At 33.0% G+C, this 12,116-nt stretch overlaps 2 protein-coding genes across 4 annotated transcripts; one reads left to right on the forward strand and one right to left on the reverse strand.

The window, feature by feature from the left end:
- Positions 1 to 297: 297 nt before the first annotated feature.
- On the forward strand, positions 298 to 7,739 carry LOC116771131 (NADH-ubiquinone oxidoreductase 75 kDa subunit, mitochondrial). 2 transcript variants are annotated; one of them, XM_061523221.1, is made up of 14 exons: positions 298 to 387; positions 686 to 841; positions 955 to 1,286; positions 1,556 to 1,697; positions 3,201 to 3,326; positions 3,600 to 3,695; positions 4,349 to 4,522; positions 4,866 to 5,031; positions 5,273 to 5,424; positions 5,595 to 5,801; positions 6,024 to 6,198; positions 6,485 to 6,647; positions 6,830 to 6,977; positions 7,174 to 7,739. In XM_061523221.1, the coding sequence occupies exons 2-14, from the start codon at positions 689 to 691 to the stop codon at positions 7,318 to 7,320; spliced, it is 2,181 nt and encodes a 726-aa protein (XP_061379205.1). In that variant the 5' UTR covers positions 298 to 387; positions 686 to 688; the 3' UTR covers positions 7,321 to 7,739. The 2 variants fall into 2 exon arrangements, with proteins under 2 accessions (XP_061379205.1, XP_061379204.1); XM_061523220.1 differs by lacking the exon at positions 298 to 387 and adding an exon at positions 480 to 498.
- On the reverse strand, positions 7,469 to 10,599 carry LOC116771130 (cilia- and flagella- associated protein 210-like). 2 transcript variants are annotated; one of them, XM_032662861.2, is made up of 9 exons: positions 10,205 to 10,599; positions 9,966 to 10,132; positions 9,605 to 9,811; positions 9,428 to 9,536; positions 9,002 to 9,166; positions 8,699 to 8,826; positions 8,439 to 8,635; positions 7,895 to 8,070; positions 7,469 to 7,834 (listed from the first exon to the last, which is right to left on the reverse strand). In XM_032662861.2, the coding sequence occupies exons 1-9, from the start codon at positions 10,361 to 10,363 to the stop codon at positions 7,781 to 7,783; spliced, it is 1,362 nt and encodes a 453-aa protein (XP_032518752.2). In that variant the 5' UTR covers positions 10,364 to 10,599; the 3' UTR covers positions 7,469 to 7,780. The 2 variants fall into 2 exon arrangements, with proteins under 2 accessions (XP_032518752.2, XP_032518751.2); XM_032662860.2 differs by having other exon boundaries at positions 7,895 to 8,073; positions 10,205 to 10,598.
- Positions 10,600 to 12,116: the final 1,517 nt, after the last annotated feature.

Consider the following 12,116-nt stretch of genomic DNA (forward strand, 5'->3'; position numbering starts at 1 on the left):
GACAATTCATTTTTTTAGGAACTAATTTGAACAAAACGAAACACATTTATTATTTATAAAGAAAAATACAATTTGTAAAACTTATTTAAAAACAATGTGATTATATCCTGTTTTATTATTTTTGTTCTAATAAAAAACTTGTTCGTTTGTATTTTACATGTCTTCATCACATTCATTCAATGATATGTGAAACAACGGTGAAGTGTAATATTTATAGTCATTTCACTGCTATTAATAGTAAAATAATTAAAGTTAAAAAAATATTGTTATTTGGAATGCTTTATTGTAAACGACGTTCAACGTCAACAACGATCTTGTTTGACAGTCGTCGGTCGATACTGTCAAAATTTTTGTCACACAATTTCTTTGGACGAGATATAATAAAGTGTAGGTTTAAAATTAATGTTTGTCTTTGTATAAGTCTGTCAGTTCTTAATTTCTAACATTATATATTTGCTTTATTCTTTTTAATATCCTATATTTTGGAAATATAATTAGGTTAGACGACCCTACTTATGTAACAATAACAAGAAAATTTTATTAGTTTTTTAAATTCTGTTGTGTATTTCTGCCAAAATATTGGCAAAAAAATCGAATAACATGTTCTGCCTAGTGTGATTTCGCAAAAAAAAAAATTAAACAAGTTTTTAAAACGTCATTATAAAACGTTTTCTGTTTGCTGCAGAAAATGCTGCGCCAGCCGCTGACTCGGGCGCTTGCGCTATCTCCCAGCCGAGTTGCGCCCTTGGCTGCCCGTAAATTTGCCGCACAAGCTGATAAAGTTGAGGTGTTCATAGATGACAAGCCAGTGTATGTACCACCAGGAACAACTGTTTTGCAGGTCTGCATACTACTTCATACTTATTTTTCTTATTCTATATATTATATACAATATTTGTGCTTTTTTATTAAAGAAAACTTATATATTTAACATTTCGCACATTATACTCCTAGGCAGCAGCAGAAATTGGTGTTGAAATCCCTCGTTTCTGTTACCATGAAAGACTTGCAGTGGCTGGAAACTGCAGGATGTGTCTGGTTGAAGTAGAAAAGTCCCCAAAACCAGTTGCTGCATGCGCTATGCCAGTCATGAAAGGTATGAGAGTTAAAACCAACTCGGACTTGACAAGGAAGGCTAGGGAGGGTGTAATGGAATTCCTTCTTGTAAACCATCCATTGGACTGTCCAATTTGTGACCAGGGAGGTGAATGTGACTTGCAGGATCAGTCAATGGCATTTGGATCAGATAAAAGCAGATTTACTGATATACATTTCTCTGGAAAAAGGTAAGGTTTTATATATATATTTAAATTTTTGCTTGATAATTAAATAGAAACTTGCCTTGGTAATTAACAATATAAATTTTTTTATTGATTTAAAATTAAAAAAAAAAATGATTTAATTAAATTTAAAATGATGTGATAAGCATGATAATTATGTTTAGACATTTTTCTTTATTCAAATTTTTTTTTAATCAATGTAGGCATAATAAATCTTTTAAAATTAAAATTTGGAGTCAATCAATACAGATAAAATAAAAAAATTGTTTTACCAGGGCCGTTGAAGACAAGGATGTTGGTCCTTTGATTAAAACGATCATGACTAGATGCATACACTGCACCAGGTGTATCAGATTTGCATCGGAAGTAGCTGGTGTTGATGATTTCGGAACAACTGGTAGGGGAACTGATATGCAGGTAGGTTTTTTCGGTATAAAAATAACTATAACTTTATAACTAGGAGGCAAAATATTATTATCGTCACAAATTAAATGACATTATATTTGAATTATTTCAGTGCATTTTTTTGCATTTAAACTTCATAAGCTTGTTGGTATGTTTGCTGTCTTTTTTATTGAAAATGATATTATCAGTGCCACATACAGTTTTTAAGTTGTGTTGCAATGTATATCTTCTTTATATTTTTTATAAACACTTTAATTATGAGTACAAATATGTATTTGGAATTTTTAACTGGCAATGCTGTAGAATGTGATAGTGTAAATCAGACAATTCAAATTGATTGTTTTTACATAAGAGCTTCACTAGGCAACACTCTTCTATATCGTCGTGGATAGTGCAAATCCACATAACTATCATTGGACAATTTCTAGTACCTGCATTAGAAGTAAACAAATAAATTTAAGTCATAAATACTTACTTGTCATGAAAAAATTACTTTAAAAGTCATTAGAAAATTATCAAGTTGATACCTTTCTTTGGCAATCTGCTTCTAATGCAGATACTTGATTATCCAATGCTAGTTACGCGCATTTCTCCGACGATATTTTGTGAAAAATGATTTAAGTCTTCTAGTTGGAGTTTTTGCTGATATATCAGCCTTTTCACCTCGTTGTATCAGCTCTACCCTCATACCATGTGTCTTGTGTGGCCTACCAGTATTGCCACATCCTTATAGAGATTTTTTCTTGTTGTCTTGTACACGAATATACTGCAACTTATTTTGTGAGCATAAAATTTCAAAATATTTATCAGAACATGTGCTTAAAGGTATGGTCTCTTTAAGAGATTTCAGGCTTTTCTTTGGAAGTTCCCCCGGTGTTTAAAAACTTCATAATTCTTCTCTATCCATCTGTCCAGTTAAATCCGATTCTTGATAAAGTAGTTATTGGATGTACCAGGTTAGATATTGTTTAGAATTTTCAATTGATTAGTTATAGGTAACTGGTCATGTGATTATTGTGTGACATCAATGAATATTTGGTCGTTTGAAGGCATATATATCTGCTGCTGTTACAACATTTCAATTATTTTCAAAGATATACAAATGTTATTTACAACAAAATCATTACTGTACTGAATGTCGTGCTAATTATGTATTTTTATGCTGGTCTCATATTTTTTCAACTAAATCTTACTAGCTTTTATTACAAAACATGTACAATAAGAGTTTTGTAATGTTACAAATGAGTCAATGGCCCCAAAATTAAACAATACTAGCTTCCTTTTTATTTCGGATAATTTTAATTCTATATTGCAATTAATTAAATTAAGACATTTTGCAATTTTATATTTTAAGTATAGCAAAAAATATACATATATGTTATCATTTTTATGGTCCTATTATATGTTATTCTGTTATGTCATATGTTACTTTAGTCTCTGGTGGTTGTTTGCTGATCTGTAGTATTTCTTACTTTTTAAGTGAATATAATACAAGTGTGTTATGTAATTGTACAGGTCGGCACATATGTGGAGAAGATGTTCCTCTCAGAATTGTCAGGGAATATCATTGATCTCTGTCCAGTTGGCGCCCTAACATCCAAGCCGTACAGTTTTGCGGCACGTCCTTGGGAAACTAGAAGGGTAAGTTAAAGGTTAACTTTATTTAAGGTGAAAAGATTATTAAATTTTTTTCCTAGGACTATAATAGTGGGTCATATCTTAATATTTCATATATTTAATGAGATCTAAGATTTTCGCGAGTTTTATTTATTTAAATGAAACTAGTATTTTTCGGATAAACTACGCGTGTTTTATTTTTGTAAAAAACTACATACTCCCGACGTTTCGGTTACTTTTCAGCAACCGTGATCACGGGCAGACGAGATTTTCATTTAAATTTCATATATTTTACAGATTGACTCGGTTGATGTATTGGATCCTTTGGGAAGCAATATCGTTGTTGCAACAAGGACAAATGAAGTTCTTCGTATATTACCAAGGACTAATGAGGTAAGACTTCATTTTTGTACTATGCCAGGGTCTTTTCAGTTGGTTCCTACGCTTATATCTTTGTAACATACATAAGCAGTCTTAACCGTACAAGTTCCATAATTGTGACAGCATGGTAAAAATATTATTGGAGTTATAAATTAATTTTATTTGAATCACACCATATTAAATATAAATATAATTGTTTGTGTCTTGATTTAGTGATTTAAGCCACTCAGGACACTTAAGCATATTCTGTCTATTGTTTTTTAGAAGCCTGACTTAATAGTTGAAGTTAGTAATAATATTAGTATGTAATCCGTCTAAAATATACTCTCATATGTGGAAATTTGCAAACGAGGATTTTTGTATAAGTTGATATTTTGAATTATTTTCCATTATACAAAACGAACTCGGTCACTCAGAAAAATACAGTGTGCCAAGTGTATAGACCATAAATAATACCTCACGACCGGCATATTTCCTTTGATTAGTGAGAATACTTAGTATTTGAAGTAATTTTTAAGTTAATACCACATCCAAGTTTCTTTTAAAGCCCTTCAATACATATGGAGCTTCAATTGCATCAATACCGATCGTCCATATGTTGCTGTTGTAACACGGAAGGTTAGGATTGAATCATCTGTGTCCATTAAAAACTATCATAATTTCAGGAGATCAACGAAGAGTGGTTGTCAGATAAGTCTCGCTTCGCATGTGACGGTTTGAAACGCCAGCGCCTTGTGACTCCTATGATAGCTGACAGTCGCGGTAATCTGACGCCCGTCGAATGGGAGGAGGCCATAGTCGCAGCCGCTAGAGCTCTGAGAGATTGCCCTCCTAACAAGGTTCGTATTAATAAATATATAAGATTTTATATATATATATACTCTTTGCTACTAATATGGATGATAATTTTTAATCGTGTTTTCCATGCTTGTTGGTATTTTTATAACTATACAAGATACATATGATTAATGAAGCAAGATATATAAGTTTCATTGTTTCTTTAAATTGGATTGATGTTGTAATAAATCCTACATACATTTCTCGATCGTAATTCACGATATATCAAGGTATAGTTTACCGAAACCCTTGTAACGATATCAGATCTAACCTAACCTTGGTCCTTGGATATCCTATATTATAAGAACGTAAATATATCTTATTTATACGATAATATATTTGCAGTTGTTAGTAGTGGGCGGAGAGCTCGCGGATGCGGAGTCTCTGGTAGCTCTGAAGGACCTAGCCAACCGTCTGGGCTCGGAAGCTGTGTGCACGGAACACAACTTCCCGCTAGATGGCGCTGGAACAGATCTCCGCTCGAGTTACCTCCTCAACACCAAGATTGCGAGTGAGTTGTCGGTCCGCACGACATAACGCTCTTATGTTTGTCCCACTCTTGTCTTCTCAAACAAAATCAAATCAGGCAAAAATACCCTGAGACAATTTGTCGCAAAAAAACTTCGGGGCAATACACGCCACTAAGAAAGTTCCTTTGCATGTAATTTCAACCGAATACATTATCTTTATATAGTAGTTTAAAGGAATTTGTCATTACATAATTTAATGCTTATATGTGGCGTGTTTGTCAGACGTTGAAGATGCGGACTTTGTCCTTCTGATCGGTACGAACGTGCGTTTCGAGGCCCCTTTACTCAACGCCCGCATCCGCAAGGCATTCATCCACAAGGAGACGGATGTAGCTCTCATCGGACCCAAAGTCGATTTGACCTATGAATATACTGTAAGTTCATCTGTTTAAATGTATTTAATAAAGTTACCTTACTAATAAGATAACCTTATTAAAATTAATATATCATTATTACTATTTATGTATTTTAAACATTTTGTGGTTAGAATTAAATGTTTATAGCGTTTAGAATACCAACAACTAATTCTTATATATAAAATCAGCATGTTGGAGATTCAGCATCTATAGTGAAGGATCTGGCAGTTGGCACCTCGTCCCATGAGGTCCTCAAGAGGCTAGAGAGTTCCAAGCGCCCGGTCGTGATATTGGGCGCTGACCAACTAAAGACCTCTGAGGGTCCGGCCCTGTTGGCATACACTCAAGAACTGGCCCTCAGGCTCCAAGATAAGCTTGAGAATAAGGATTGGAAGGTCAGTTCCATTAAATTATATTTAAGTGTCACCTTATTATTACTTTCTTATTTCTATCTATACCTATTATTACTATCTTAATTTTATCTACTCCTATATGTTAAATATTTATTTAAAGATATTTTTTCTCTAAGTCTAATTTGTGAACACCCTGTATAGACAACATAACATACTGTAAGCTGTAAAATGAGTTTACTAATTTCTTTTTGTGATATTGTGCAGGTTTTGAACGTTCTTCAGCGTACAGCGTCCCAGGTGGCCGCTATGGACCTGGGCTACAAGCCAGGTGTAGGCGAGATGTTGCAGGAGGGCCCTAAGGTCGTGTTCTTGTTGGGAGCGGACGCGGGCGTCGTGACGCGGGAGGCTCTACCTAAGGATTGTGTTGTTATCTATCAAGGTAATTATTACTAACTAGATATATTCCCGTGATATGTGTGAATGTTACCACTTGTTTTTGTCTATTTTTAAATAATTACCAACAACAGCCACGCTATATAAGTTGTACCGTTATACGTTTAGAAATATTTGTATGTAAAAAACTATTCATTTCAACTAAATAATTGATATAAATTTACACAGAATTCAGCTTATATTATTATTAAGGTCTAGTATATATTTAGTAGCTTGACAGGAACAAAAGATGTGTTAATTAAAGTATAACAGATGATTATTATGATATCCAGGTCATCACGGAGACGCCGGGGCTTCCATCGCCGACATCGTGTTGGCGGGCGCCGCTTACACCGAAAAGAACGGAACGTATGTGAACGCTGAGGGACGAGCGCAGCAGACCCTGCCGGCTGTTACACCGCCGGGAAAAGCTCGAGAGGATTGGAAGATCATTCGGTACACTGTTCTATATAATAAAGCCTCTAAATGGAACACAAGTCACGATTGTTTAAACTTCCATGGTTACATGGGTGTTCCAGCATTTTTTGCTTCTTCTATATAGGCTATAATGTTCTATGGTTAATCTACCTTCGCTTGTATCTCGTCTGTCTGTTTCCTTACCATGTTTTGTCACGCAGCGCCCTGTCCGAGGTGGTCGGAGCTCGTCTCCCTTACGATAACTTGGAGGAAGTGCGCGCCCGACTGGCTGAGGTCTGCCCTTCGATGGTGTCGTACGGGGACGTGCAGAATAATAACTACTTCGCACAGGCGAGGGATCTCGCGCAGGTAACGCACGTAAACCCACACTAGTTTTTTATCTCAAATATACAGTTATTCGTTCACTTTGTTTTATGGTCTTCAGAGAACACATAAGTTTGCTCAACATAAAGATTACCTTAACTTTTATGTGATGTAATATATTATCGGATATGAACTAGTGATGTATAGAGATGAATTTAATACAATGAATATAAACTTGTAGAGCCTTCAGAAGCCGGTTTCCGGTACCCTGGACGTGCAGCTGAAACAGTTGGAAGATTTCTTCATGACCGATTCAATCAGTCGCGCGTCCCCTACCATGGCGAAGTGCGTGCAGGCCGTCATCAAACAGAAGCAATCGCCGTACTAGAACCACATACTTCCTAACACACGATAAAAATATAGAAAAAAAAAAGTTAACCATTTTTTAATTATTATTTTTTTAATATTCTAAACTTGCACCACTATTGAGCTTTTGATGTATCTAAATGAAGCTTGTAAAAAATTTTACGGCTGAATCAATCCAAGTATCGTATTATGTAAGATGAAATCTTGCTAGTATTCCAAGTAGCTTTCGAGTCTTTGTCTTTCGTGAAATCATATTGTAAAATAATTTATTTTCTATGTAATGTATAAGTAGAGCTGTGTTTCGACTCTTTCAATAGATACTTCACATTGTAATCATTAGACCAGGGGAACGCCGTATTGTATTAAGCGAAGGGAAGTATAAGGAATGGTTTTGTAAATAAGTGTTTAGTATAAAATAAAATGTAGTATAATGGTTGAGAATTTTGTTTTATTTATCGGAACCCAATTAATCTTTATATAAATTATTCCGATGTTTGTAGATATTTTTCATCCAGACGGTTTGTTTTTCGGTAATCCTGTCAGAAAAATTAACGTTTAACATAAGTAAAATAATAATAAAATAACAAAATACATACATTAATGATTTTTAAGGCCATGTGTTTGTAGCGACAGTGTCGCAGGATGTCGGTCGCGTGTTCCGCGTATTGTTGGTGAGCGGACTCCAAGCCGCTCCACGGCTTATCATTTTCAATTTTCATTTGTTTTTCTCTTTGTTTGTTAGTTACCAGAAAAGCCGGATGAGCAGTTCTTCCTGCTAGATAAAATTAAAGTCATTTGTAGTTTCAATGTACTTTTAATACAAAATGTGTGTAATTTTTTTTATTTTGTATAAGATTTTACATAATGTCATTTGGGAATCGAATAAGACAATTGAAGATAGTATTAGTAACACTTTTTTATCCCTAACATCTACGTCCCAAAAATAACAATACTGGCAACAATGTGTATAGATACTGTAATATAAACGTTTGTGTTGCCATATAATGAAAAAAAAAATCGCATATAATGGTATTAACGCATTATTAAATAGGAAACTGGACACGATTCGTACGTAGTACGATGCAAACTTGTGTTAAGCAATATTAAATTTTCTTTAAGTAATAATTATAAACTGGAAACCTGTTTTTAACTTCGGTTTTTCCCTGATTATAGGAAATTGCTGATTGCCACGACTCTCTCTCCTATAATTAATCTCATTAATAAAATCCATTTGCTTTTTAAATTCGTGCAAAATCTTATTTTCTTCGTCCAATGCTCTGCGCTTTTTGTGTATGTTTGCTTTACTCTCGGTTTCCTTCTGATCGCGTTCATTCAATCTATTTGTGATCGTTTGATTTATAAATAATTCATATCGTATTAATTGTAAGTTTTGGAAATACCTTTTCAATTCTTTTGCAACTCCGGATTCAACGAAATCATTATATTTCTTGTCTTTCTCGTAATTTGACTTTTCAATGATTTTGTATGTGATAGCCATTTGAGTTTTAAGGCTCGAGTCTCTGTGAATCTAAATCATGTATATACATATATGCATATTTATCGTCAGTTAACGTCTTTTTTAATATTTGTAATTTTCATTGGTTAGGTAAACAGAAAAATACTGGATCATGGTTAAAAATACAATAAAAAGGTTAAAAAAGGCCACAGACAATACATTATTTCACAACCAAATATAACGAAACCTTGTCGAAGACAGCTTTTTCTTTGCATTTTATTCTGTCCTGATATTTGCTCCACACTTCTCTCAATCGTTCCTCTTGTTTGTCAATGTTTGCTCGATGTTCCAGTTCGTTTGTTTTTCGTTCGTATTCTTTAATATCATTTTTCTCACGTTGTAATATTTCTGTCTATTAACGTAAGTTACAAGCTGTAGTGACTTTAGCGTATAACTTATGCGGTTGCATAAATTTGAAAAAACGACGGTCAAACTGTACGGTTTTTCAGTGATTAGAGAACATTGATTTAAAAGTCTGTGAGTGCCTAAGTTCAAAATGTCAACACGATCAAAGACTACGTCGTTTGGAATATTTTAATCAAAATATACTAGTAATAATAATAATAATAAATAGAAAGAAGAGCAAGAATATTTTTAAACGATTAGCTGGTACCTGCAAATTCGTCTCATTTTTTATGATTTGTTTAATTTGATTTACATTTATTACTTGCCGCCTTTCCTCGTTTCTTTTCTCTCTTTCGCAGTACTGCTTCATTTCATACCTTTTAATATTATTGAATTAATACTTTTAAAGTTTAAATTTAAATTAAGAATCTATATTAATGCTTACATTGCTCTGTTAATGTCTGCTATCTCTTTTTCCTTGCGCTTTTTGTTAAGTTTCCTTTGGTTTTCGCCTAACTCCGTTTCGTTTAGAAACGTTAAAGAATTGATGTCTAGCGTTGATTCGTTCTTAATTTGAGACAATTTTCTTACTTCATTTTGAAATTTAATTTGGGCTTCTCTTTCTTCCAACACTTTTGATTCAAGGAGTGCACTGAAATTTAAAACTACATACAGACACATTTGACTCGTTTAGTACTTAACGGCTATTCCATTATATATATATAAACAAACACAAAACCAACTTGTTTCTTTCTTTTCAAGAAATATAAAGACCGAACACGGAACAGTAGGTTTATGCAAAATACCTCATCAACTGTCGTCCGTAGCTACTGTCCTTAAATATTAATTCCTTTGCCTTTTTAATAACTTCATCGTTATTTTTAACTTTATTTTTAGCTTTGAAGTCTCGTATCATTTTTAAGTCTTTGGCGAGTTTTAGATTCTTCTGTTTTTCAACTTTGTTTATGTGACCCTGAAATATAACAGAATTTAGGTGTAAATATAATAAACGATATTAATAAACAACTTTTATTATATTTCTAACCTGCACAGAATCATGCCAAATTTTTATCATCTCCTGTGACTTATCGATCAATGACTGGAAATACTTCTCTCTTTCATCATAGAGATTTGTCTTTTTTTCATTTCTTTTCATACGTTCCCATTCTGTTTTCTTAATAAAAATATGACTTTTTTTATTCATTTATAATATCGAAAATAATAATTGTGTTGTAAAACTATCTAAACTGTTGTACATATGTATATAATCTGTACGGCCACGATATAGAGTTCATAGGAGTATGAATCGCTCAACAGTATATATATAGCATGAACGAGTTGGTCATAATTAAATAGCGATAAAGGAAATGAAGCGAAAGCCTTAGTTTCATTTCAGGCGGCGTTCATCCGTCACTGTCCGACGTTATTTGCTGTATATTTTTGCATTTGCTTAACTGAAAACGATACGAGATGTTTGAATATACCTAATACGTTATTTTTGGATTAACAAAAATTTTTGTTATCTATATTTCTTAATGTTTTTCATTACACTAACGCTGGAAGTTAAAAATATAGTTGAAAACATTTTAAAACACGTTGCTTTTCGATATCTCGATTAAATTAATCGAATAGACGTTACTATATTTGATGTTTATAGCCCGTTTTAAATTTATTCCGTTAATGCAATATTTTAATGTCTTTTTATTTATATGCATCAAATGTCACCGGGTTATCACATGATAATTGTAACGTACGTATAATGTATCTGTACGCATGAGCAAATTATTAAGTTACATTTAAATAAAGACACTTGAGTGAAACTGTTGAAGTGCCCGTACTGGGAACGCTTTAAACTACTTGACGTCCAGGTAGCCGGCCTTCGTTAACAAGGATTTGACTTTTGACTTCATTTTTTTTATCTATAAAAATAGACGTCAAATAGTCACTTGTCATTTTTAGTGGAGTACTTTTTTTTTGACTCAATTTGAACTCAGTTTGGGACGTTATGCTAAAATAAATTAGGATTTTACTTATTGTAAATGTTATTGAGAATAATATGGTGAATATCCACCAAAACTAATTTGAATAATTAAATCGAAAATCTAAATGTGTCACGTTATACGTTAAAAGTAAGATTAATCAAATAGTAAATTAATATAATTTTATATCGGAATCTTTTTCTAGAATATGTAGAAATAGTTTACTATCCTGACGTCCTGTTTTTTTTCCACTGTAGAGGAAAACGAACACATTTGTTTCAGATACGAACAGAACTAACAATAATGTCTTTTAAAGTAAGGAATGTGTTGTGCTTCTTGTATTTAAAAGTCGCGAGAACAGTCGTTTCCCGTCCGTAGGAAATAACTTCGAAAACTATAAATTTCACTTTACGCTGGAAAAGTTCGTATCGCTTCTGGCTGGAGCCGGGATTCAATGCTATATAATTGATAGGGGATTTAGTATAAAATACTACACTTTGGCAACACTTCGTCGATAATGGACCGAAAAGTATTTGGAAGTTAAGTGTGAGACGACAAATTTATTTTTTTAATCATGTTTCTACGTTGCTTTGTATGTAAAATAATTCTAATAACGCCTGTTATTTTATTTATAAAAGTTATAACAGCGGGCAGCGTCATACCCCTGGAATTCCTATTTCCAAAAAATCGTGATATATCTCCGCATTAAAAACATATATTTAAATAAAAATATATTTGTCATTTTCATCTTTTCGTTAATTAAATAATAAAATAATGTTTCATTAATAATAATTGTTCGAAAAGCTTTCTCAAATGTCACCGCAAGACCACACACGACTTTAATGTTTATTATTTGATATATTTTTTAACACAACACATCTGTGTTTTTAAATTAAAAGTAATTTTCTTATGCAGAATTAATTAATGACTAACGAGCTCAATAGGGTTCATCAAGCGGAAGCGTTAGAGAGAGATGTA

The sequence above is a fragment of the Danaus plexippus genome, chromosome 17 (assembly GCF_018135715.1).
Source record: "Danaus plexippus chromosome 17, MEX_DaPlex, whole genome shotgun sequence".
NCBI lineage: Eukaryota > Metazoa > Arthropoda > Insecta > Lepidoptera > Nymphalidae > Danaus > Danaus plexippus.

Coding starts and splice junctions, on each gene's coding strand:
- LOC116771131 (XM_061523221.1), top strand. CDS start 689: ATGCTGCGCCAGCCGCTGACTCGGGCGCTTGCGCTATCTCCCAGCCGA. Junction 3,696..4,348: donor TATTACCAAGGACTAATGAG/GTAAGACTTCAT, acceptor TCATAATTTCAG/GAGATCAACGAAGAGTGGTT. Junction 6,648..6,829: donor GAGGATTGGAAGATCATTCG/GTACACTGTTCT, acceptor TTTGTCACGCAG/CGCCCTGTCCGAGGTGGTCG.
- LOC116771130 (XM_032662860.2), bottom strand. CDS start 10,363: ATGAATAAAAAAAGTCATATTTTTATTAAGAAAACAGAATGGGAACGT. Junction 9,812..9,965: donor TACGGACGACAGTTGATGAG/GTATTTTGCATA, acceptor TTTAAATTTCAG/TGCACTCCTTGAATCAAAAG. Junction 7,835..7,894: donor TGGCCTTAAAAATCATTAAT/GTATGTATTTTG, acceptor TTTTTCTGACAG/GATTACCGAAAAACAAACCG.